At 37.9% G+C, this 23,827-nt stretch overlaps 1 protein-coding gene across 3 annotated transcripts in view; it reads left to right on the plus strand.

Moving 5' to 3' along the window:
* The window catches only part of LOC124116973 (phosducin-like protein), a 127,219-nt gene extending 118,549 nt beyond the window's left edge, over positions 1–8,670 (plus strand). For all 3 annotated transcript variants that reach the window (XM_046478638.2, XM_046478639.2, XM_048401485.1), the window contains exon 8: positions 7,769–8,670. In XM_046478638.2, coding sequence (XP_046334594.2) covers positions 7,769–7,886 — 118 coding nt within the window. In that variant the 3' untranslated portion in view covers positions 7,887–8,670. The remainder of the gene's footprint in view (positions 1–7,768) is intronic.
* The last annotated feature ends 15,157 nt before the right edge of the window (positions 8,671–23,827 follow it).

Consider the following 23,827-nt stretch of genomic DNA (forward strand, 5'->3'; position numbering starts at 1 on the left):
TTCACTCACATGATATACTATAGGCACATATTCACTCACATGATATACTATAGGAAAATATTCACTCACATTATATACTATAGGAACATATTCACTCACATGATATACTATAGGAACATATTCACTCACATGATATACTATAGGCACATATTCACTCACATGATATACTTTAGGAACATATTCGCTCACATGATATAATATAGGAACATATTCACTCACATGATATACTATAGGAACATATTCACTCACATGATATACTATAGGAAAATATTCAATCTCATGATATACATTAGGAACATATTCACTCACATGATATACTATGGGAACATATTCTCTTACATGATATACTATAGGAACATATTCACTCACATGATATACTATAGGCACATATTCACTCACATGATATACTTTAGGAACATATTCACTCACATGATATACTTTAGGAACATATTCACTCACATGATATACTATAGGAACATATTCACTCACATGATATACTATAGGAACATATTCACTCACATGATATTCTTTAGGAACATATTCACTCACATGATATACTATAGGAACATATTCACTCACATGATATACTATAGGAACATATTCATTCACATGATATACTATAGCAACATATTCACTCACATGATGTACTTTAAGCACATATTCACTCACATGATATACTATAGGAACATATTCACTCACATGATATACTATAGGAACATATTCACTCATATGATATAATATAGGAACATATTCACTCACATGATATACTATAGGAACATATTCACTCACATGATATACTTTAAGCACATATTCACTCACATGATATACTATAGGAAAATATTCACTCACATGATATACTTTAGGAACATATTCACTCACATGATATACTTTAGGCACATATTCACTCACATGATATACTATAGGAACATATTCACTCACATGATATACTATAGGAAAATATTCAATCTCATGATATACATTAGGAACATATTCACTCACATGATATACTATAGGAACATATTCTCTTACATGATATACTATAGGAACATATTCACTCACATGATATACTATAGGCACATATTCACTCACATGATATACTTTAGGAACATATTCACTCACATGATATACTTTAGGAACATATTCACTCACATGATATACTATAGGAACATATTCACTCACATGATATACTATAGGAACATATTCACTCACATGATATACTATAGGAACATATTCACTCACATGATATACTTTAGGCACATATTCACTCACATGATATACTATAGGAACATATTCACTCACATGATATACTATAGGAACATATTCACTCACATGATATACTTTAGGCACATATTCACTCACATGATATACTATAGGAACATATTCACTCACATGATATACTATAGGAACATATTCACTCACATGATATACTATAGGAACATATTCACTCACATGATATACTATAGGAACATATTCACTCACATGATATACTATAGGAAAATATTCACTCACATGATATACTTTAGGCACATATCACTCACATGATATACTATAGGAACATTCACTCACATCATATTCTTTGGGAACATATTCACTCACATGATAAACTATAGGAACATATTCACTCACATGATATACTATAGGAACATATTCACTCACATGATATACTTTGGGCACATATTCACTCACATGATATAATATAGGAACATATTTACTCACATGATATACTATAGGAACATATTCACTCAAATGATGTACTTTAAGCACATATTCACTCACATGATATAATATAGGAACATATTCACTCACATGATATACTATAGGAACATATTCACTCACATGATATACTATAGGAACATATTCACTCACATGATATACTATAGGAACATATTCACTCACATGATATACTATAGGAACATATTCACCAACATGATATACTATAGGAAAATATTCACTCACATGATATACTTTAGGAACATTTTCACTCACATGATATACTATAGGAACATATTCACTCACATGATATACTATAGGAACATATTCACTCACATGACATACTATAGGAAAATATTCACTCACATGATATACTATAGGAACATATTCACTCACATGATATACTATAGGAACATATTCACTCACATGATATAATATAGGAACATATTCACTCACATGATATACTATAGGAACATATTCACTCACATGATGTACTTTAAGCACATATTCACTCACATGATATACTATAGGAACATATTCACTCACATGATATGCTATAGGAACATATTCACTCACATGATATACTTTAAGCACATATTCACTCACATGGTATACTATAGGAACATATTCAATCTCATGATATACTTTAGGAACATATTCACTCACATGATATACTATAGGAACATATTCACTCACATGATATACTATAGGAACATATTCACTCACATGATATACTATAGGAACATATTCACTCACATGATATACTATAGGAACATATTCACCAACATGATATACTATAGGAAAATATTCACTCACTTGATATACTTTAGGAACATTTTCACTCACATGATATACTATAGGAACATATTCACTCACATGATATACTATAGGAACATATTCACTCACATGATATACTATAGGAACATATTCACTCACATGATATACTTTAGGCACATATTCAATCACATGATATACTATAGGAACATATTCAATCACATGATATAATATAGGCACATATTCACTCACATGATATACTATAGGAACATATTCACTCACATGATATACTTTAGGCACATATTAACTCACATGATATACTATAGGGACATATTCACTCACATGATATACTATAGAAACATATTCACTCACATGATATACTTTAGGAACATATTCCCTCACATGATATACTATAGGAACATATTCACTCACATGATATACTATAGGAACATATTCACTCACATGATATACTTTAGGCACATATTCAATCACATGATATACTATAGGAACATATTCAATCACATGATATAATATAGGCACATATTCACTCACATGATATACTATAGGAACATATTCACACACATGATATACTTTAGGCACATATTAACTCACATGATATACTATAGGGACATATTCACTCACATGATATAATATAGGCACATATTCACTCACATGATATTCTAAGGGTTCCAAGTCCGAAAAAACATGCTCCCTCTGCCACAGACACATGTGACAGCCATGGCAGTAGCTCTGAAAGGTTATGAATCACCAGCCTTCTACAGTTATTCAGCACAGTCATCGTGCTGCTCAACCTAAACCCAGCACGAACAGCCTTGGGGGTACTACCGGGAGCTAAGGGCTCTTCTCATGATGAAACCAGTACGGTCACATTTAAGCAAAATGACTATTCACTTAAAGACATCATTTATGAAATCTATCAGCTGATTCCTTGTGTCAAACCACAAAGCAATGATGAAGCTTAACCGGTGCTTATTGAGCAGGTGGGTTATGAAGGTTTTCATACATTTCCTTATACGTCATTCACTGAAAATGTGGTCACTAAAATGAATGTGGAAATACTTCTACCTGCAGAAATTTCAGCCTGCCCTTTCCTCACAAAGGGAGACATTGCTATAAGACACACAATTGCCCGTTTTACACGTCTCCTACCATCGACAAGGAATTTCTTTATCTGGTCAAACATCAAAGATGAATGTTGAGATGAATAAATTCAAAGAATTTTGCTGGTTTGCATGTACTTCCATCTGTCAACAGTGAGGAATTAGCAGGTCAACTAAGTGACACCAAAGTAAATATGAATCTGGAACAGATCAATTTTATCAACAGTGTGCTGGACAGCTTTCTTCAGATGTCTGAAGATCTTCAATGTGCACAGGTATGGATGTCCACACAATTTCTGCTTACACAATGCAACCATCTCATTCAACAAGGCAGGCACAATATTTCATACCCACTTAGGCACAGCTTGATGTCTCAGTTGATATTGGCCCCCAGTTCTTCAACAGCAGACTAACTTCTGTGATTGACGAGATTTCACGTTCCACAAATCAGAAATTCCAGAATGTCCATGGCATCGAGGTTCAATGAAAAGCACACGGCAGATACCCAGAGTCACATGGACCCTCCTAAATGCAGACATGTCATGTCGGGACGTGAGTCTTTTCATGCCTCTACTTGAAAAATATGTCATCCCTTTCCAGACCAAGTTGAGGGAGGTATGAGTCTCAAAGAGGCAGAGGTCATGGTAGATCCTATACCAGAGGGAGAGCCATCGTTCATGACTCAATAAATCCACCAGAAATCACTCGGCCCATTATTATCTGTCACTATACACCAAAAATTGGAAGTGAATTACAGATAACCATTAGCTGCTTAAAGTGGTAAAAAGAGGATACATACTGCATTTCCAACAGCGTCTTGAGCTTGTAGTCCACCTCCAAAGGACGCCAATTTCATCTAGTAGGGGCAGCAAAGTTAGTGGCTACAAGCTTCAAATTTGCTCATGATAATAGACCTAAAGGTATTCAATAGAGATAACCTGGTACGTCCCCCAAAGTTTCAAATGGAGTTAGTCAAAATGCTACGCAACTCTCTCAGACAGGTAGATTGGCTAGTCAGCATCATCAGCTTCGCTCATCTAAGTCTTGTAAGTCTCCACAACGATTTCCTCTAAGCCGATGAAGACAAATTGCAGATAAAGCAGAACGCAATATTTCTTATTCAACTCCTATCACATTTGGGTCTCCTGGTACATCCCATCCACTTGGAATTAAAAATTACTCAAGACATAGGGGCGAGGTTTCAGCTTTCAAGAGGTATCTTAAAACCTCCAGAGGACAGACATCTAACAGCAAGAGAGATGATCCAAAATGAGATGACCAACTCAGCAGGTCACGTCGTAATGTTATGCCAGGAATCCCTCTCGTATTTCTTCCTCCGGTACATCACCTAAACAAAGACGCATCAGGCCAAAGGTTGGGGTATGCATTCGGACGACGTCATAGTCCAAGGAGTGTGGTCAAACCAAGACTAAAAGTTACATATAAATTGTCTGGAAATGAGAGCCAGTATCCAAGCAATCAAAGCATGGACTCGTCTGCTGCACCACTCATCAGTACTGATAGCCACAGACAACACTGTAGTGGTAGCTTACATACAACATCAAGGTGGCACCAGGTAACCTGAACATACTTGAAGACTGCCTATCCTGGAACTCAAGATTGTACCCACTGAATAGACCCTCCATCTCGAGGTAATCAAATGGATCACCTAAACATGGGATACTCCTCATCTGGATCTGTTTGCCACATGCCTAAACCATCGACTTCATGTTTAAGTCAGCCCAGTCCCAGAACCATTAGCCCTCCAGGTCGATGCCCTATCCATGAGTTGGCTAGATGTTCACATTCCAACCTTGGTCTCTCCAAGACAGAGTAAAAGAAAGATTGCGTCATAATTCTGATAGCCCCGTCATGGCCCAACAGAGTGTGGTTTCCAAAACTGCTACCAATACTCATAGAGGAACCTTTCAGAATACCAGAACTTCACGATCTTCTCCGACAACCAAAAGCAGATGTATTTTACGGCAACCTCATCAATCTCCACCTTCAAACCTGGAAACTATCATGGCAAAGGTGCAAGTCTCTGGTTTCTCTAAATCAGCTTCAGAAGCCGTGGCTAGCTCATGGAGACCAGCTTCCTCAGGTTTCTTTGAAGTCAGGTGGAGAAAGTTCTGCAAATGGTGAACAGGTTTGCAAGACGAGACTATAACAATACCTACAGTGGCTGATTTCTTACTTCACCTGAGAAATGAGAAGAAATTCAGACATGGCACTATTGAAGGCTATAGATCAGCACTTTCCTCACTTCTGCAACATGATGGACTATCCGTAGGTACTCATCCAGTATTAAATCAACTCATGAAGTCATTTTCTCTGCAGGTTGGTATAGTCCCACGCACTTTCCCAAAATGGAACTTGCCTATCCTACTGTCCGCCCTGATAGAAGCACTATACGAGCCAATGACAGAGGCTACACTTTTAACAGCTTAAAAAAAGACAGCCTTACTCTTACCATTAGCTACAGCTGCCTGAGTGCTTGAGCTTCACACAATTGATATCTCTTCAATTAAGCATACATAGGACTGGAGCACGAAATATCCTTCAGATCCCTACTGGTATTTATCGCCAAAAAACAGTCATCAGCATTTGGGCCACCAGGACATAAACAATACACTATTCCATCTTTGAGCAAAACAGTGGATCATTCAGACAGGCTATTATGCCCAAACAGTGTTACCATATCACAGCTACCCAAAACCACAGAAAAAGGAAAAAATGCCAAAATGTTTACTACTTTCTACCTTAGAGACGTGCATCACAATCTTGATGGACTATGCTCCCTTGGCCCCTTGGTGGCTGCCCAGGCTATAGTCACTTAGTAGCCTTTCCAACCCCCTTTTCTTTTGAAGAAGCAGGGCCTGGGTGGGGTGGGTGGGCTGAAGATCCCAGAAAATACCACAAAATGAGGTGACTTAGCCTTGTCAACTAGGTTGGGCAAATGATAGTTTAACATCTGGGATCATAGATCCTAGGTGATATGGTTATTACATCGTCTCTCAGCGTAACATGTGTAGCTACTTCTGGTGTCGTCAAGGAAGACTTCAGAACCGGAATTAACATCAATATTATGTAAAGATCACTAACATACAACAGGGGATACATCATCAGAAGGAATGTACATCATTATCAAACCTAAGGTGAGGTGACATGTATATGTATATGTAGATGCAACATGTATATGTCTAACAGTCACAATGAATTATTAACCGGAAGTGGCGTCATAGATGGCCTCAGAACCGGTAGTGACTTCATAAATGACCCAAGTGATGTCAATAAAGGAGAATGAACCAAAAGTGACGTCATAGAGGTCTTCAGATGTCATGAAAACAACATGAACAACATTACACAAAAACATTCCAAGTATTCCTAATTAAATCTAGTATGAAAAAAAAAAAAAATATATGTCGATATTCAGATAGGTTCATTTTGTAGGAGACTGACTGATTGTCATCAATTTGCAGAGTGTCATCTATGGGCACGTTGGTTAAGAGGTCAACAACATTGTTACTGATGATTTGATTTGGCTTTGATGTTCTTGAGTTTGGAGCAGGAGTCTGAGCTCAAGGAATCAGCTGAATTAAAAGCATTGAGATTTATCAACGCCTCTGTAGTCCAGTGGTTCACTCACTAGGTTCACTCTGTCATCTAGTGGTTCACTCACTAGGTTCACTCTGTCATCTAGTGGTTCACTCACTAGGTTCACTCTGTCATCTAGTGGTTCACTCACTAGGTTCACTCTGTCATCTAGTGGTTCACTCACTTGGCTACAGATATGAAGGTTAAAAGTTTGATCCACTTAAATATAAAGAAAACATTTGCAGCTTGATTTTACATCATTCGCTCATTTACTTATGATTATTGTGTTCAAATGCAAAGTAAATCTCTTGCACGGTACAATAGCATGTTACAATTTCACCAGAACTTGCATATTCTACTCAACGTTTGCTAAGGATCACCACTTTAAGAGGGAAACTGTCATCTTGTGTGCATCTGTTGAAATAGCCAACGTGAAGACATGTTAAAAGAACAAAAACCTGTTATCATGAGCCACACAATGATGGTTTTCAATGAGAATGTATAAGTTGTAGTTATAATCACTGAAATACAAATAATCACTGGGCTGTTTTCTTCTTCTTTTTCAGACACGGTATGCTTCCAGCTGAAGAAATATTAGGTGGCGTTCGGGATAAAATTACTGGGGAACTCTGCTTACCTTTGTCACAAGGCAATGACAGTGGCAGTGACTTTGAGATTGATTGATTTTGCCCAAGTAAAATATTTGTTTGTTAGAGGTCTAACTCTAGAAAAGCATTCACCAGGCAAACATTCTTTGGTAAGATTATGTGATTTGAATTTTAGCAGATGCCAATTTCATATCATTTATAAACACCATTGCTAGAATTGATTTGAGCTTCATAGGTATATTTCCAAATGATACATGACAAGAGGAATATACTTTCGACCGGCACATATTATGTAAACCATTTTTGGTACAATAGGTATAAAACGCAGTGATTAAATAGTGATTTGTTATGAATCAGAAAATTGCCAACCAAAAGTATTTAATCAATTTGTTATGGCCTTATAATAACATGAACAAAATGTTGTAGAAATGTGCAAACACTGTGCGAAGTAGTTGTTGTTCAACATCGTTGATAGTATGTGGTTTGTAATGCTCCCATGCTATGTTTCCAAAGTTTATTAGGCATGTCAGACACGCAGAAGAAATTACACATCTTGTTGGCATATCTGCCATACTTTTGGAAGTTCAGGAAGAGGCAATAATGGCGCAGCGTTAATTGTTGTTCTCAGACAAGTATATTTTCATGAGGATTAGTTTTGTGACATTCAAAATTGAAAGTTCATATTTTGTGAAATGATTAGAAACAATGTAACAAATAAGGCAATCTCAGAAGCAATTAGGTACAGAGTGAAAACTGTGTGAAGACAACTTGACTGAAATATTGCATGTAATGCCTGATGAAGGAGCAAGTAAATACTCTTAAACGTTGTGTTCCTCATAATAAAGAAGTTGACATCCGTATACTCTCTCTCTTATGTGTATCACTTCTGAATGTCATTCAGAGATTTGATGTTGTTACTTATTTGTCTATATATTCATCACATTTTGCCTATATTAACCCTGTCCTGGTGCTCAGGAGTATTGTCTCCCCACAGTCACTAGCATCAGGTAGTACGGTAATCATTGGACAGGGCTTACCAGTTCTACAATATGCTTATCTAATCATGGCAGTATTCCATGTGTTCATCTACACTAGTGTAGTCAGTTGTGAATACAGCATGCAACACAATCATTGACATTTGATCCCAAACTTAGGATGAATTGATTCTGGACCAGGTACACACAATGTTCCTAAATCACAAATATATAATACATTGCGTACTTTCTCGAGTTGTCTAAAACAGACACACACATATTTTTATTAGTCTCACCACAGTCATTGTGACAGAAAAGAATAAAACCAAAAGCTGATCAGCAGCTGTATAAAACACTTATCATAGCAAGTTTTCATAATACATGTAAAAGGACATAAAATATACACATGAGCATTAATGAAGTACCTAATCCAATTCCGAAATAATAATGACAAGCAATGGACCCCTAACTTGTCAGCATGTTGTATAAATGTACTGCCGCGAGTGAGAGACATTTCGTAATGTTGAATAACTGTGTAATTTTGTTGTTTTTCTGTTGTCAGCACGATGCTAAACAATGCATATGGAATCCCGTTAACGCACGTTTTTATACCCATTCTTGGGTATTGATATGCATGGGGCTTGCATAAAAGTCAACTTTTGCATGGAATGCATGCTTTTCTGTAGCAGTTGAGTAGTATAGGTGATGGGGGTTCTGGACCACTTCCACTGTAGCTGTATTTTTATACCTATACTGCTACTACAGAGGGAATTTTTTATGCCAAAATGAATTATGTGATTTAACGATAGTCATGAGATTAAGTTAAATTGGCTCCAGTTCACCACCACCTGGGGCCAATGATATAAATTTTTTATAGGTAATAAGGGTTCCAGCTCACTTCCACTGGAGCTGGATTTATATTAAACGAAATATCAATATTAATTAATAATGGATAAAATTTACTATAGCCCACGAGGATATTGGAAAGGTGTAGGAGCAATAAAAAAATTAGCCACCGCGGCTAAGGTATCTAAAGATGTGGCCAAGGATTGGTTAAAGAAACAAGCGATGTGGCAAATATATTTACCGGCACCGCGTTATATACCGAGGAAGAAGTTTGATATTTTTACGACGAATGAAGTTCATCAGGCTGACCTCTTGTTTCTTCCCCACGATAAGGTAAAACGCAAAACGTATAAATACGCTTTAACAGTAGTGGATGTGGCTAGTCGATACAAAGAGGCTGAGCCATTAACATCGAAAGAATCAACAGAGGTAGCTAATGCACTGAGTCGCATATATAAACGCGGACCGCTAAAATGGCCTAAGCTATTTCAAGTAGATCCCGGTTGCGAGTTTATGGGATCGGTAACTAAACTGTTAACAAAGAACGATGTCAAAATCGTCCGTGGTGAAAGAGAGGCCCACCGCAGTCAAGCTATCGTCGAAAGATTTAACAGGACATTAGCGGAACGTTTGTTTGGCTATCAGTATGGGATCGAAATGAAATCCGAGCGATTGAGATCAACCGAATGGGTGACACGATTATCAGCCGTTGTATCAGCGTTGAATAATGAAGTAACGAGATTAATAGGGAAGAAACCATCCGATGCTATTAAAATGAAATCCGTGACTTCCAAATCTTCAGCACCGAGGAGAGGTAAAGAACGAAAACTTCCGGATAGAGTAAGGGTAAGATATTTATACCAGGCCGGTGAACTCGAAGGAGGCCTACGTCGCGCAACCGATCCCATATGGTCCCTTAAGACATGTAACATTAGTCGATTGGTTATGAAAGAAGGAGAGCCTATTCTTTATTATCTTCAAGATGGACCGGGTAGGGCATTTGTACGAGAAGAGTTGTTCATAGTTCCCGACGGTACAGTATTACCACCATAACCATAAGCATAGGTATTTACACCATCATTATCAATCCATCTCTTTGTATCTAAGGGGGATAATGATGTCTTGTTCATTCTTAATCCATATATCCTATGATCGTAACTTCTTAAAGAGTTCATCTCGTGTTTGAACTTTCTACCGTTAAATAATGATTCTTTATACTGTTCGTGTTTGATATGCTTTTTTACAACATACTTCTTAACACCCTTAGCTTTTCTTATCTCTCCATTATCGGACTTCTTTATAGAATACATCTTAGGTCTTAATCCTACATACTCCACTAAAGGGGTCCCAGCACATTCATCCTTCATCTTACCTAACACCTTTTTATTTACAACGCTGTGCAGTGGATTATCTTTTGGGTAATCGCTCGTGTCGTACATATCTATTTTTTCTGCCATATCTTTATACACATCCTCGGTTTGTATTTCCAACAACAAAGAATCTGTGTCGGTATATAACACCTCACATCTATCGCTGTATTGCTTCTTAAGTTCGTTGTAATAAAAGTCATACATTAAGTGTTTTGACAAGTCGAGAATACTCATACCGACGTACACCGGTCTGTTGAATTTTATATTACTCTTCTGCATATGCAACGCGGCTAAGTCGTTATCGAATATCTTGCTTCTGTTAAAAGCCGGGCTGGCTATAAGTTTCCTGAGTCTTTCTTCCTCATTAGATCTGACTAATTTAACATCAACACGCTTCCTTAGATTCTCCATAGTTTTACCAAATACCGAGTTATTCATGAGCTTATACCGATTCTTTTCGAAATCGCTGGTGGCTATCTTTCTTAAATCTGTGTTCAGCTTTATATAGGGCTCCATCCAAGGGCTTTGATCAAACTTTAGAACTCTGTGTATTTTCTTAAGTTTCATACCTAACGATAGATACAACTGGAGATTTCTGTAGTGAACTATATATTTTGTCTTATCCATCAAATTTGGTATGAGTTTTTCTACGTTAGCTAACCTACTATTACCCATCAAGGAGCGTTGATATTCCGACATCCAATCTTTATTAACCATTAATCTTTCGGGAGCTAGCGGATAACTGTTATGATCTTTATGTAACGAACTTGGATATTCCAAGTCAACTTCTAGTATGTACCCTTTATTCGCTTCGATATTATGGATATCGATATCATCGACCCATTCAAAACCACCCATGGGTAAAGGTTGACTCATAGCCCATCCGTACAAATTGTTGGCGTCGAGATATAATATGTGCGTGTTGGGTTTACTGGGATCGTATCCTTCCACTAATTTATTATTAGCCTTAGAATACCTTTTAGCTGTCATCGATATACCACCTCTTAATCCTTTCTCAATAAACAAGTGCATATCGTAATCTGTGAGTAGTTTTAGTTCTACACCGGTCTTCTTCAACAATGCATCCCACGATAGTCCTGGACTGGAATAGTACCATGCCGGGTCCAAGCCGTATTGTTTGAAACATGTCTTTCTAAATATCTCGAATATATCGGCTAGTAACAGTACATCAGTTTTTAAGTACAGATCGTGATAATCGCCTAAATTCTTACAACCTAATTTATCCCAGACTGTCAGAGCGTGTTCATAATCAGCATCTGTTATTCTAGATTCTGTTAAGTTACTATAGAATGATTCGAGGGGTGGTAATTCAGTTTCTTCGAATCTAGACCAACCATCAATATATTCGTAAGGATATACACCTTTTCTCAGCAACAAATGACGAGTTATCTTATCGGTATATTTATTTGTTATCGCGAAGTCATCGGGATTGTTCGCATTAGCTAAATTGTCCAAGGAAGATAACAGAAATTGTACGGAGTCTATGAATCTAAGCCCATTACACAAGAACGATATGTATTTTTCCATATTATTAGGAATGCATGTTAAACCACCGTCGGTCTTCGAGATAGCTTGCATAATGAGATGTGAATCGTATCCCCTAAGGTTATGAAACACAACGGGGATGGGTATTGTTTGAGAGTTCATTTTTAGGTTCAAGTTACACTCGTTATGAGCGGCTCCCCGATAATTACCCGTGACGTGGCAATGATCTCTTACGGAATCCCCATCCAGGGGTTTATTACAAATGTGACAACTCGTTGACTTCTTATGGACCCTCCAATCATCCCTCGTCATACGCATGGGTATCTTACACGATAATATTTCCCTGATTATTCTCTCTTCATTTTGTAGATATTCTAGGAACTTTCCCGCTGCATCGGGACCTCTGTAAATCACAGGAGTGTTTGTTTTCCCATCATACCTTACAACTATATATCCAAACCCACAAGGAATATGTTCTTGAGTTTTGTACGTAAAACTACTATCTTGATTATTGTGTTCAGTATTTTCTATGGGTTTGATAAGCGCTTCGAAGTCGGCGTAAATTACGTACGGTACTGGCATTTGATTACAATAATGTTCAAATTTTAATATATTTTTTCCCTCTTTAGGCATATCGATCCTGATAGCATTCTGTCCAACACCTCTACAGTCTTCTTTATGCGCTTCTAATAGATCTTGTCTGCTGTACCCATGTAGGCATCTTTCACAGAAATATTTCTTTTCTTTATGTTTTGTTTGATCGTATAGTAGCCTGTTTAAACTCTTTATCCATGTATAATGATATTTACCATCTTTTTCAATCAGAAATGAATTGATTCTGGGAATATGTTCCGGGGTAGAGCTTATCCTGTGTACAACAATTCCTTCAGAAGAATGTCCGAAAACATTTATAGCTAAATTATTTTGCTTTTCTACCTTATCAATTTGTGATATTGGTGTAGGTTCGTCTATACCATCGAAGTTGAGTCCATCGTTTTTAGGATAGCTAGAAGGTCTATCCGGATGTTTGTCTACAGGAAACAATGCAGATCTTATCATCATTCTTAAACAGTCATCGGATTTATTTTTTACGTTGATTATGGCTTTTTTCTTCTTATAATACGGGGGTAAATCTATATAAGATCCACCTTTGAAGGGCATATAATTCGCTATATCTAAATATAAACTATCGATTTTATCCACACCCCAACCAGAACCTCTATTAGTCCAGCGTTCTAAAGTTTCCTGTATTCTCTGAATTGATGTATCTAATGATGTGTTTATAGCATCGGATTCGGTTAAAACTTCTTGATTGCTACGGAAATATGGTTCGGTATATTCGGTGCTATCGTCTGTGTTACTTTTACTCAATGTCATTTTAATCGTCAGCTGGTATTTTATACTATGTAAATCATCTAATTCCTCATTAATTTTACTCGATATGATGGGCTTAATATTGTTAACATCCATGTTGGAATTAATATCCATCTTCCAACCTCTTAGATATTTACCAACGCCGGTGGATGTGGGTACAAATATTAATTCTTGTTGATCTAGTAAAGCGATCAATTCAGCTCTTCTCATTCGAGAATAACCTCTCAACCCACTGTTTCTCGCTCGAACTTTGAGTTCTCTAACAGTCTGAGGTTTGTTGTATTCCAAACCGAGTAAGGTAAACAATTCAGCTTTTCTCATTCGAGAATATCCACGTAGACCACGTTGCTTTGCCATAGCCTTCAACTTTCTGACAAAAACCATTGTGGTTGAATATACAAAATGATTCATTTGTCTAAATGGTTATACGTATTCTCCCCAACCTATTCCTCTCATTGATGTAATCTCTCTTCCTAGCATAAATAATCTGCTTCCTAACCTTATCAGCACCGTGACTATTACATAAACTGTAACTACATTTGACTCCAATCCCACATACAGAACAAACGTAATTTTTAAACCCCTTTCTGATGTTATAAGCGTGAGTGCCACAGTAAACACCCACCGATGGCTTCTGACATTGAATCGATTTCCCCATGAGTGTATATTTGCATAGATTCATGATTATACACATATCATATCATTTGTCTAAATGCATGGTATAGCTGACAATTGCAACAGCAGTCAACCCCATAATCACAAATGTGACCTCGCGGTCTTTCTGAGCCTCTGACGGTGTATAAAACTGACTCATTGTTGGTCTAGGTATTGGGTCTAGTTTTTTCCCATAAACGAGGAAGTATTCGTGCATGGCAGATTCAACATCCTTAAACGTTTGAATTGAATGTCCTTCCTTAATCAGTTGTTCATGAATAAAGTCTAATCTCTTCATTCTCTGCTGTGTATATTGTAACTGAGCTGCTTGGTATTGCTCTAAAGCTTCGTTATGTCGTTTACGCTCCTCTTCAACTTCTTTAGCGTTTGATTCCCTCATACTAGAAAATAAAAAATTACTCCCTGAAAAAGCTAGAGCATTAACAACAGCTCCACCGACCATCATCGCAATTGTTGCCATGTTTAATAATATAAAATATTCAAATGTTTAATTACTTCATTATGTCTTCCGGGATAAGTCCTTGTTTGATGAGCATATCCTTCGTTGCCATAGCTAATCCAATATCCAGAACCATCATTGGTATGTCATATCCATTAAAATCTAGTTTGGGAGGTGTGGTTTTAGTAATCATTTTAACCATACGGGCATAGCCAATGGCCAAGCCGGTGACCACCGCTGAATGATACGTCGCGTTTACCAACATTTTACCGTCTGTAGCTGGAGTAGTCATGCTTCTTATAGCATTATATGGGGACTAACCTCTAATTGTTGTGGTGGGGGTGATGTTTTCTCTTCTCCGGTTTTATAAAAGAACCATACAACCACTATACCAGCAACTCCTACTAGTGCCCATGTTTTAATCGGATTTGAATTATTTATTAATTTTGCTTTGCGCGCCAGCCCACCCTTTCTTCCTGCAGCTATTTTCAAAGGATTCTTAGTAACTCTGGGTTGTTTTTTTGTTTTCTCATTCACTTGTTGTGTGTTCACTTCTTGTTGCGTTTCCACAATCTGTTGTTCCTCGTTCACAATCTGTGGTGTCACCTGTTGTGATTGTGTCTCCATTTATATTATTAAGTGGGCACGTATGTTTAAATTGACAATACCTAGCCGTTATTAAAGCTGTGGTGAATGGAGCTAAGAACATTCCGTATCTATGATAAAACTCACAGCTCACTGCGCTTATAGCGTGTTCGATGAATGGGTCTTTCTCGAGAGATTCGCATAAATACAGGCGATGTTCTGCTGGGATGGGGAGAAATGTACTAGCTATGGTTGTGTATAGTTGTAATATAGAAGACCCTATCGTTTTAGTCATGGTAGCTCCCAATCTAGACTCGTAACGAGTGTACAGTTTTTTAATTTCTTCGTCGGTCATGTTATCGATTTTTTCGCTGGTATAATTTTCCCCCAAATATTGGGAACATTTTCCACCGGCTACCAAAGCGGTGAGTCTTTCTCTATGTTTATCTGTAACTACTTCAGCATCAGATTCTTTGAGCATTTGTTCGATGAGTTCGTCGCATTCCATAATGTAATACCTAAGGAGATATTTAAGTCTAACATAATATAATATGACATATCCAATACAACCCGTAATAATGAACTGTTGTGAAAGAATGAGGATTTCGAACCACATTTTATGTAATATTAACCGCTAATGTTCAATTTGCTACATTTTGCTATAATTTTGCTACATTTTGCTATAATTTGCTAAGCAATTGTATAAGCAGCTGGTTGATCAGTTTTTAATACGAGTTTACAGTGCTTCGTTGCCGCTAACACTTTTCTGACTTTATCTCGTTCTCCTTTGGTATAAATGACATCATTTTCGCGTAAACATTCCTCGAATGAATCTCGATCTTTGCAATGAAACAGCGCTACCCATTTGGTCTGCTCTCTGAGATCTTTCAGGACAGAGTTGTATTTTTGAGTAAGTACCCAAACGCTATGTTGAGTATGCCGTCCGGAGAATGCTAAATACGAAAGCATATCTTTCTTTTTTGTGAGTTCTTTACTCGCGCTGCAGTCGTCTATTACGAAAAGGGTCGATTCTCCTTTGTATTTTTCATGACTTACTCGGAGGCAGTCTTGTAAACGATCACCCGGATCGACTCTGTGTACCCCGTCGTCATTCATTATCCAATCTCTCGATAAGTATGTTTTATTAACGTTTATAGTCGGGCATAGAATAATGATATGATCGAAAACATCCCGATAATGACTTTCTAAAATATCTAGAATAAAGGCTGTTTTTCCACAACCTGTTTGCCCGCATATGATAGCGCAGTGCGGATCTTTAGGTAAAAGATTATCAATAGATTGCTTGCACGAATCTCCCATTCTGTATATTAAGTTGCGCATCCATAATCACGTACAAATATATGTTTAATTTACCAGCCGTTTCCTGAAGCTTCGTTATCTGTATGGTGGCACCCTCGCTAGCATTTTCTATTCTCCTCCCACTACCGTGTAATTGGTCATCATCCGTTGTTCGCATGTCTAGCCATAGCGCGTACTTCGTGGTGAGGTATTCACCCATCGATACACCCCCGAGAGACAGATCTTTCACAACCGCGTTAACTTCTGGAGAACGTTTTATAGAAGGGAGTTTTTTAATCTCATCCCACTGGTGATACGCTAACATTCCTTGGCTATATAGTTGATTAGGAACGCCCTCGATATTCAATTCTACTTTTGTAATCTTAGGATTGTAGAACTTCTCGGTATTTCTTTTAAACACATCGGAGGGGTCCTCGAACAACATTAAAATACCCTTCAACGACCTCGTGGGGACGTTTAGATTGATATTCCACATCGTATCTTTTTTATCCCTCGTGATCTTTCGGTGTCGCAGCACGCGATCGTACAAAATAGCTAAACTTCCCGAATACTGATTACGAATTTGTCTGGCTAATTCAGGATCCGTTATCATATCATACTCCAGAGAGATATTGTCAATGGAATATCTAGCATCTTCATTAACAGATCTGATTACTCTACCATAATCATTAAAAGTGACTTCGTATTCTAACCTATCACCTAGGAATGCTTGATAAAAGGGCATGTGGGAATCTAGTAATTCAAAGTCTAGGGGAATATAGAATCTGTTACCTAATGCGTTGGCAACAGCGAGATCTTTTAAGTTGGTATCATCACCATTTTCAGCGCCCACGCGCAGTCTCAATGTGTTCCGATTACAAATACCTTGGTACTGTAAGTTTTCCCGCTCTTTATCCGTTCTCCAGAGATCCATGTAGCAATAATATATATCACTATCATCGATACTCAAAACCTCATTACCACTAATTTTAATCGCGATTTTCTTAACGATAGCACGACCTATGTTTTGAACGGGATCCCTGTTAACGTCGGTAGAAGTTAAACTAATCGTAAATGCTAGTGGGACAGTTCCCGGAACTAACACATCATGTGCGCCGAGATTAGGAAAGCGAACCAGAAGGGTTTGATTCTGATCTATGGTACTAGGGTTATTAGTTATAGTTACAGACTGACGAATTGCTTTGACCCCTAATGGATCTCGAAGTCTACGTTGTGGGTTTAACTTGCGTCCGTATTGCGAAGACATTGTTTATATTGAAATTATGTACCTTATGTTTAATATAAAAATGACTGATTTTGATCTAAGTACCTTTGATGATCCGAATCCAATCGAAGAGGGTACTGATGAAACCAACTTTGGTGGCACGAATCTTAACGATGAACTTTTACAATCGTCCGTCAATGATTATTACGATGCCTTAAAAGAAGATACCCCAATAGGCCGTGACTATTCAAAGTTTACGATAGATAGTAAAGGAATATTGCGACTGCGTGACTCTCCAGATATTGGTCTTATGCATTCTCGTACTCGTAAGCCCCTAGCCTTGTCTACGATAGCCGCTAAACACGGCATCGGCACTGTTCGTGATAAATTAGGTTTTGTGGACTACCGACGACTTTCCGCGAAGACTACTAAGGTTCTTCGAACCGTGCGTACTGAACTCGTTAATACAGATGATTTGGAAACAGCCTCGATGGTGGCCTCGGACGGACTCGGAGAAATCTTAGATACCTATTACGATAATTCCACGTTACAGGTACCATATTCAGAATTTAGTATTAGGGAATTACGAGGTCTTGACAAGGCAATGCGAACAATGCGGGGAGAACTCATCAATAATATAGCCAAGATATCCGAAATCGACAAGCATATAGCTCAAGAGAAAACAAAACTCGAACAGGCGGGCGATGAGTTCAGTAGACGCCGCGTAGTAGAAAGATTGCGTAGCTTAGAGGACGAAAGATTGGCCCGCAACGAAGCGGCTTCTAGTAATAGAAAGGCACTTCGTTCACAAATCAGTCGAATTCGAGAAACTATCGATCAAGTCCTCAACGATGACACTACACTGGCCGATAAAATTAAAACATTGTTCAGAGAACAGGGAATAACAATTGCCAGTATTTTAACCGCGTTGGGATTTATTATATCGACTTTGACTCTCTCTTTAACAGGTGGTAGTACAGGTGGAGGTACACCACCCACACCGCCTAGTGATAGGGGTGGGATAAAAGAGTGGATAAAAAAGCATTTAAAAGCATTAGGTTCAGCACTGGGAAAGCTCGCTGAGAAAGCCGCGGCCGCACTTCCCGGTATAATAGGGAGTATAGTTTCCTGGCTATTGAATTTATTAGCTAAGACCACCACTTGGCTTAGTCAAAACTTGTGGGGGCTGATCGTGGCAATTGCAGGGCTGTTGTACGTATTCGCTAAGAACTATTTAACCAAATCATGAGTAAACCAACCGTGACTCCACCCACTACAAGCGCTGTTTTTTCATCGATATGTTGTTGATTTTTAGCCTCAATATGTGGTGGTACTTGTGCGTTAGTAGATGTTTTTGTGATAGTTGGTGTTTGCGGCTTGACTATTCCCTTTTCACCCGTTATCGTTTGCGTTATTAATTCAACGTTAATATCTGAATTTATACCTGGTTTTTGTTGATCGGTAGCGATAACAATTTTATTATTATAACCTATCACTTGACCGATCTTAAGTTCCATATTACTCGGAGACATGTATAGTCCCGGCGCATAAACGAAGTCCACTTTGGATTGAGCGTACTGTAATGCATCTTGAAAACGCTTTATAGACGATGGTATGTCAACTGGTGAATTAATGGCGTCCTCCACGTTTGCGACAAACTGTTTTTGCGCATCGAGCGCCGTCCCAGTACCGATAATGGATGTTCGTGTTTGCGATTGTGCACCGAGAATTGCCCATACATAAGTTCTTATCGATTCATTAAATCTTACAAATCCTGGGTTAGTAAAATTATTTTCCGTTTTATCATTAAGAAATTCATTCCAAGCGTCTCCAGGTGGTTGCTCAACCTTTTGGATGGTGAAAGCAACACCACCCTTAAAGTTCATACGATCATCTCTCCACTCGTTACTTGAGAGAGCAAAGCTCGGAAGGAGCCGACCCCTTTTCAGTAAATCATCGCTGACTTCTTTAACAGAGTGTGCACCAGCGTACGGAATACCTAGACCATGGTTTGCTCCTTTAATACACCAATCTTTACTCGTAGAAACATTAAATTCATTACAAATACGTTCATACACCCCCCTATTATACGGATTATTTGATGCATTCCACGCTCGATCTTGTGGTAATGGAGCATTAATTTCTTTAAGTATACGTCTAATCTGATAATACACATGAAATAATAAAACAGACTTATTTAGCATATATCCTGGAGCATTAACAGATACACCACATCCCGTTGTGGCACACCATATGGCAAAGTTTAACTGATTCTGCCAAAATTGCATCGGATTGTGAAACCAATCGTGCACCATTTTATCGCTAGTTGCCGTGACCCTGTACTTTTCAAAGATATCTGGGAATTTAACGGTAAACTCAGCACCGGAGGCAGTTACTATAATCGATTGATTAGTAATATATCTCGATTTCATATTTAAATTATGATATAGTATCATTGTATATTTAATATGTATGTTACACTTCCAGGAATAACAAATGGTCAGTCTATTGAACTTCTTCATACTATCAATAACTCAGATGGACAGCTTGAAGTAGCTCTATGCGATGTAACGTATTACCCACTGTGGACCAATATAAGTGCTGCGAAAGAAAATAATAAATTATTAATAGTTGAAAAAACCAATGGTATTCCTAAAATCATTACTATACCTGATGGGTATTACAGTGTATGCTCACTCAATGATGAAATTTTTAAACCTAATGGATCTAGTCTCACACAAAATGAGGCGACTGGGAGACTGAAATTATACCCTGGAGAAAAAGGTGTAGTTCCTTACGATAACTTTGGAAATACAATTGGTTTTACACAAAGATTTTTAAAAAAATCCAATGCAATCGATGATATATTAATAAACGATTTATCAAATGAGGGATCGGAATTACCCGATTTAGTTCCCTATAAAGAGTTGTGCATCCATCTTGATCAAATAAGCACGACTGATAATATTCAACTAGAAAGTCCTTCAACTCTGCTTAGAAGTGTTCCAGTGAAAGATGAAAAATATAATAGCGGTAGAACGGAATCTTTCTCGTCATTACAATATAAAAAATTGAAGCGTGGTATTATTTCAGACCTCAAAATTTCTGTAATAGATGTAAAACATCAACCTGTACATATAGGATACTTAAGCGTAACACTCCATATTATAAATAATGGTTGATGCATCAGGCCCTGGAACAGTAAGACAATGTAATACAATTGCGCTTTCCGATCTCGGAGACACAGAAGGATTCGGTAAACCCGGTACCAATGGTAAGTTATACGCTTTACACTTACACGATAATGTATACAAGCGGAAAGAAGTCACATTCACGGGTAATCTAGAAGATTTAAGCGATGTCGATGTAAGTAGACTCCTTAAAAACACTTCGTACAATATTACTCGCAACGACAATAATAAATGGACTATGATCGAAGCAAACATCGAGTGGCTACTGAATATCGTCATTACCCCACCTTATGTGATGATGGGTAAGGGACATAATTTAACTAAGATAATAAATAGTGGCATCGTACTCGCGGCTTATATCCCATTAAAACAAAAAAGTGTGTTAGTCACTTTTCTGCCAGGAAACCCAGGTCATATGTTATATAGTCGTCCGTCCGTAAAAAATGTTACTTTAAAATTGGTTACTGAATTTGAAGAATATAAAGAGATCTTGCGTGCAATACCTAATAGTTCCACGCTTATTATTGAAGTCTTATTCGGAGATGCACCAGAAGATGCCTTCGAAATATTACCAGGTCTATCGATTAAATGGCTCAAGAAACACGAGCGTCAACGTTGTAGTATTATTCATATCGGAGCATCACCCGTTGCAACCCTCGAGGGGGTCCAAATTATTAAAAGTGGCAGTATTTCTCTTACTAAGATATTCTTGCCGTATAATATACATTTGATAAGGTTGATGTATAGTCTCAAAACATTTAATCAAGACCAATTAAAGACTATTATATGATCATAATATACACTATGAGTTTATATCCAACGCTCGGTGAAGCATTTGAAAAGATGGAAACTGTTGATGGATTTCGATTACATCAAATAAACGACATAAAACATCGAATAGAGAAGGATAAGGAGTTGAGACTTGGATTGTATAAAAAATATCGCAGAGCCGTGAATGTTCTGGATGGAGTTGACACCACTCTTGTAGCGGCTAGCATGGGACTCGGTGTAGCGGGTATCGGTTTACTATCAACTATAATCGCCGCACCTATCGTGCTCGGCATGGAAATAACCGCTGGAGTCTCGGGACTGGTAGGAATAGCGATAAAATTCATTTCTCGTAGGTTACAAAAGAAAGCATTAAAACACGATAGTATTCGGATACTCGCCTGAAGCAAAGTTGAACAGCATTGAGGATCATATTTCTACAGCAATGACTGATTGTAAGATATCTGAGGATGAGTTTCGTTTAGTGCTGTCGGAACTCACCAAATACAATGAAATGAAGCAGGAGATTCGATCAAAATCTCGTAAGACCAGTGGTATTAGCGAAGACGAGAAAAAAAAGTTCATAGAACAGGGGAGGCAACAAGCGCGTCAATTATTCCGTGCCAAAACCAAAGAACTGGTTGGAGATTAAAAATAGATTGCTTACTATCGTTTGATCATATTTAGACTCATCATTCATTTTGGCATAAAAAATTCCCTCTGTAGTGGAAGTGGTCCAGAACCCCATTACCTATAAAATTTTTATATCATTGGCCCCAGGTGGTGGTGAACTGGAGCCAATTTAACTTAATCTCATGACTATCGTTAAATCACATAATTCATTTTGGCATAAAAAATTCCCTCTGTAGTAGCAGTATAGGTATAAAAATACAGCTACAGTGGAAGTGGTCCAGAACCCCCATCACCTATACTACTCAGTTGCGTTTTTGTGACTTGATTCCATACATGTACTACCATATTGAAAACCAAACTTGTTTGAAAAATTCCCTAACATATTGGTGTCACAGGAACTTTTGTTGTTGCGTTTATTTATGTCTTACCATGTAATCTGTGCCAGGTGACCTTGCATATATTAGCCTTGGTCCAGAGAGATTGAAGGAAAAAGAGTAAGGTCTTACCCTTGGGTTGGTCTAGGTGCTTCAGACCTGGCACATAGTGCTTCTTGTATGTATGTATATATCTACCTGTGTAAAGAAACCTTGTATATACTACAAGCTACTGACCCAATGTTCTCACTTCTTACTGATAACTGTTCACCAACCCTTTGCGTATATGTATGTGAGTATGCTGGGATTGGTTGGTGAGGTTCACTGGCTTGGTTGCTGCAAGTCATCGTATCCCAATTGCGTAGGTCATGATGTCAATCACTGGATTGTCAGGTCCAGATTCAGTTATTTACGGACCACTGTCATATAGCTGGAATATTGCTGAGTGCGGCGTTAAACAAAAAACAAACAAACATGAGTATGCAAATAACATGAATCAATGTCACACCAATGCGTTGTTAATGCAGCTATTGGATATGGCAGATTTCTTAGTCTGTTGTTTCCTGTACCTCATTAAGCCAATATGTACGGTTCACAATACTGTAGGAAGTGAAGTTTCTTCAGGATCCTGAAGTGCCAATCATCAAGTCAAGGCATGAAGAACGAAGGAATGTCATGTAACATGGTCATGGTCAACAAGCAACACTGCTAAGGCTACCCTTTCAAGATGTCGCTCCTACAGAGGACCAAGCAAGTCC

The sequence above is a fragment of the Haliotis rufescens genome, unplaced genomic scaffold (assembly GCF_023055435.1).
Source record: "Haliotis rufescens isolate VD_foot unplaced genomic scaffold, xgHalRufe1.0.p SCAF_22, whole genome shotgun sequence".
Taxonomy (NCBI): Eukaryota; Metazoa; Mollusca; class Gastropoda; order Lepetellida; family Haliotidae; genus Haliotis; species Haliotis rufescens.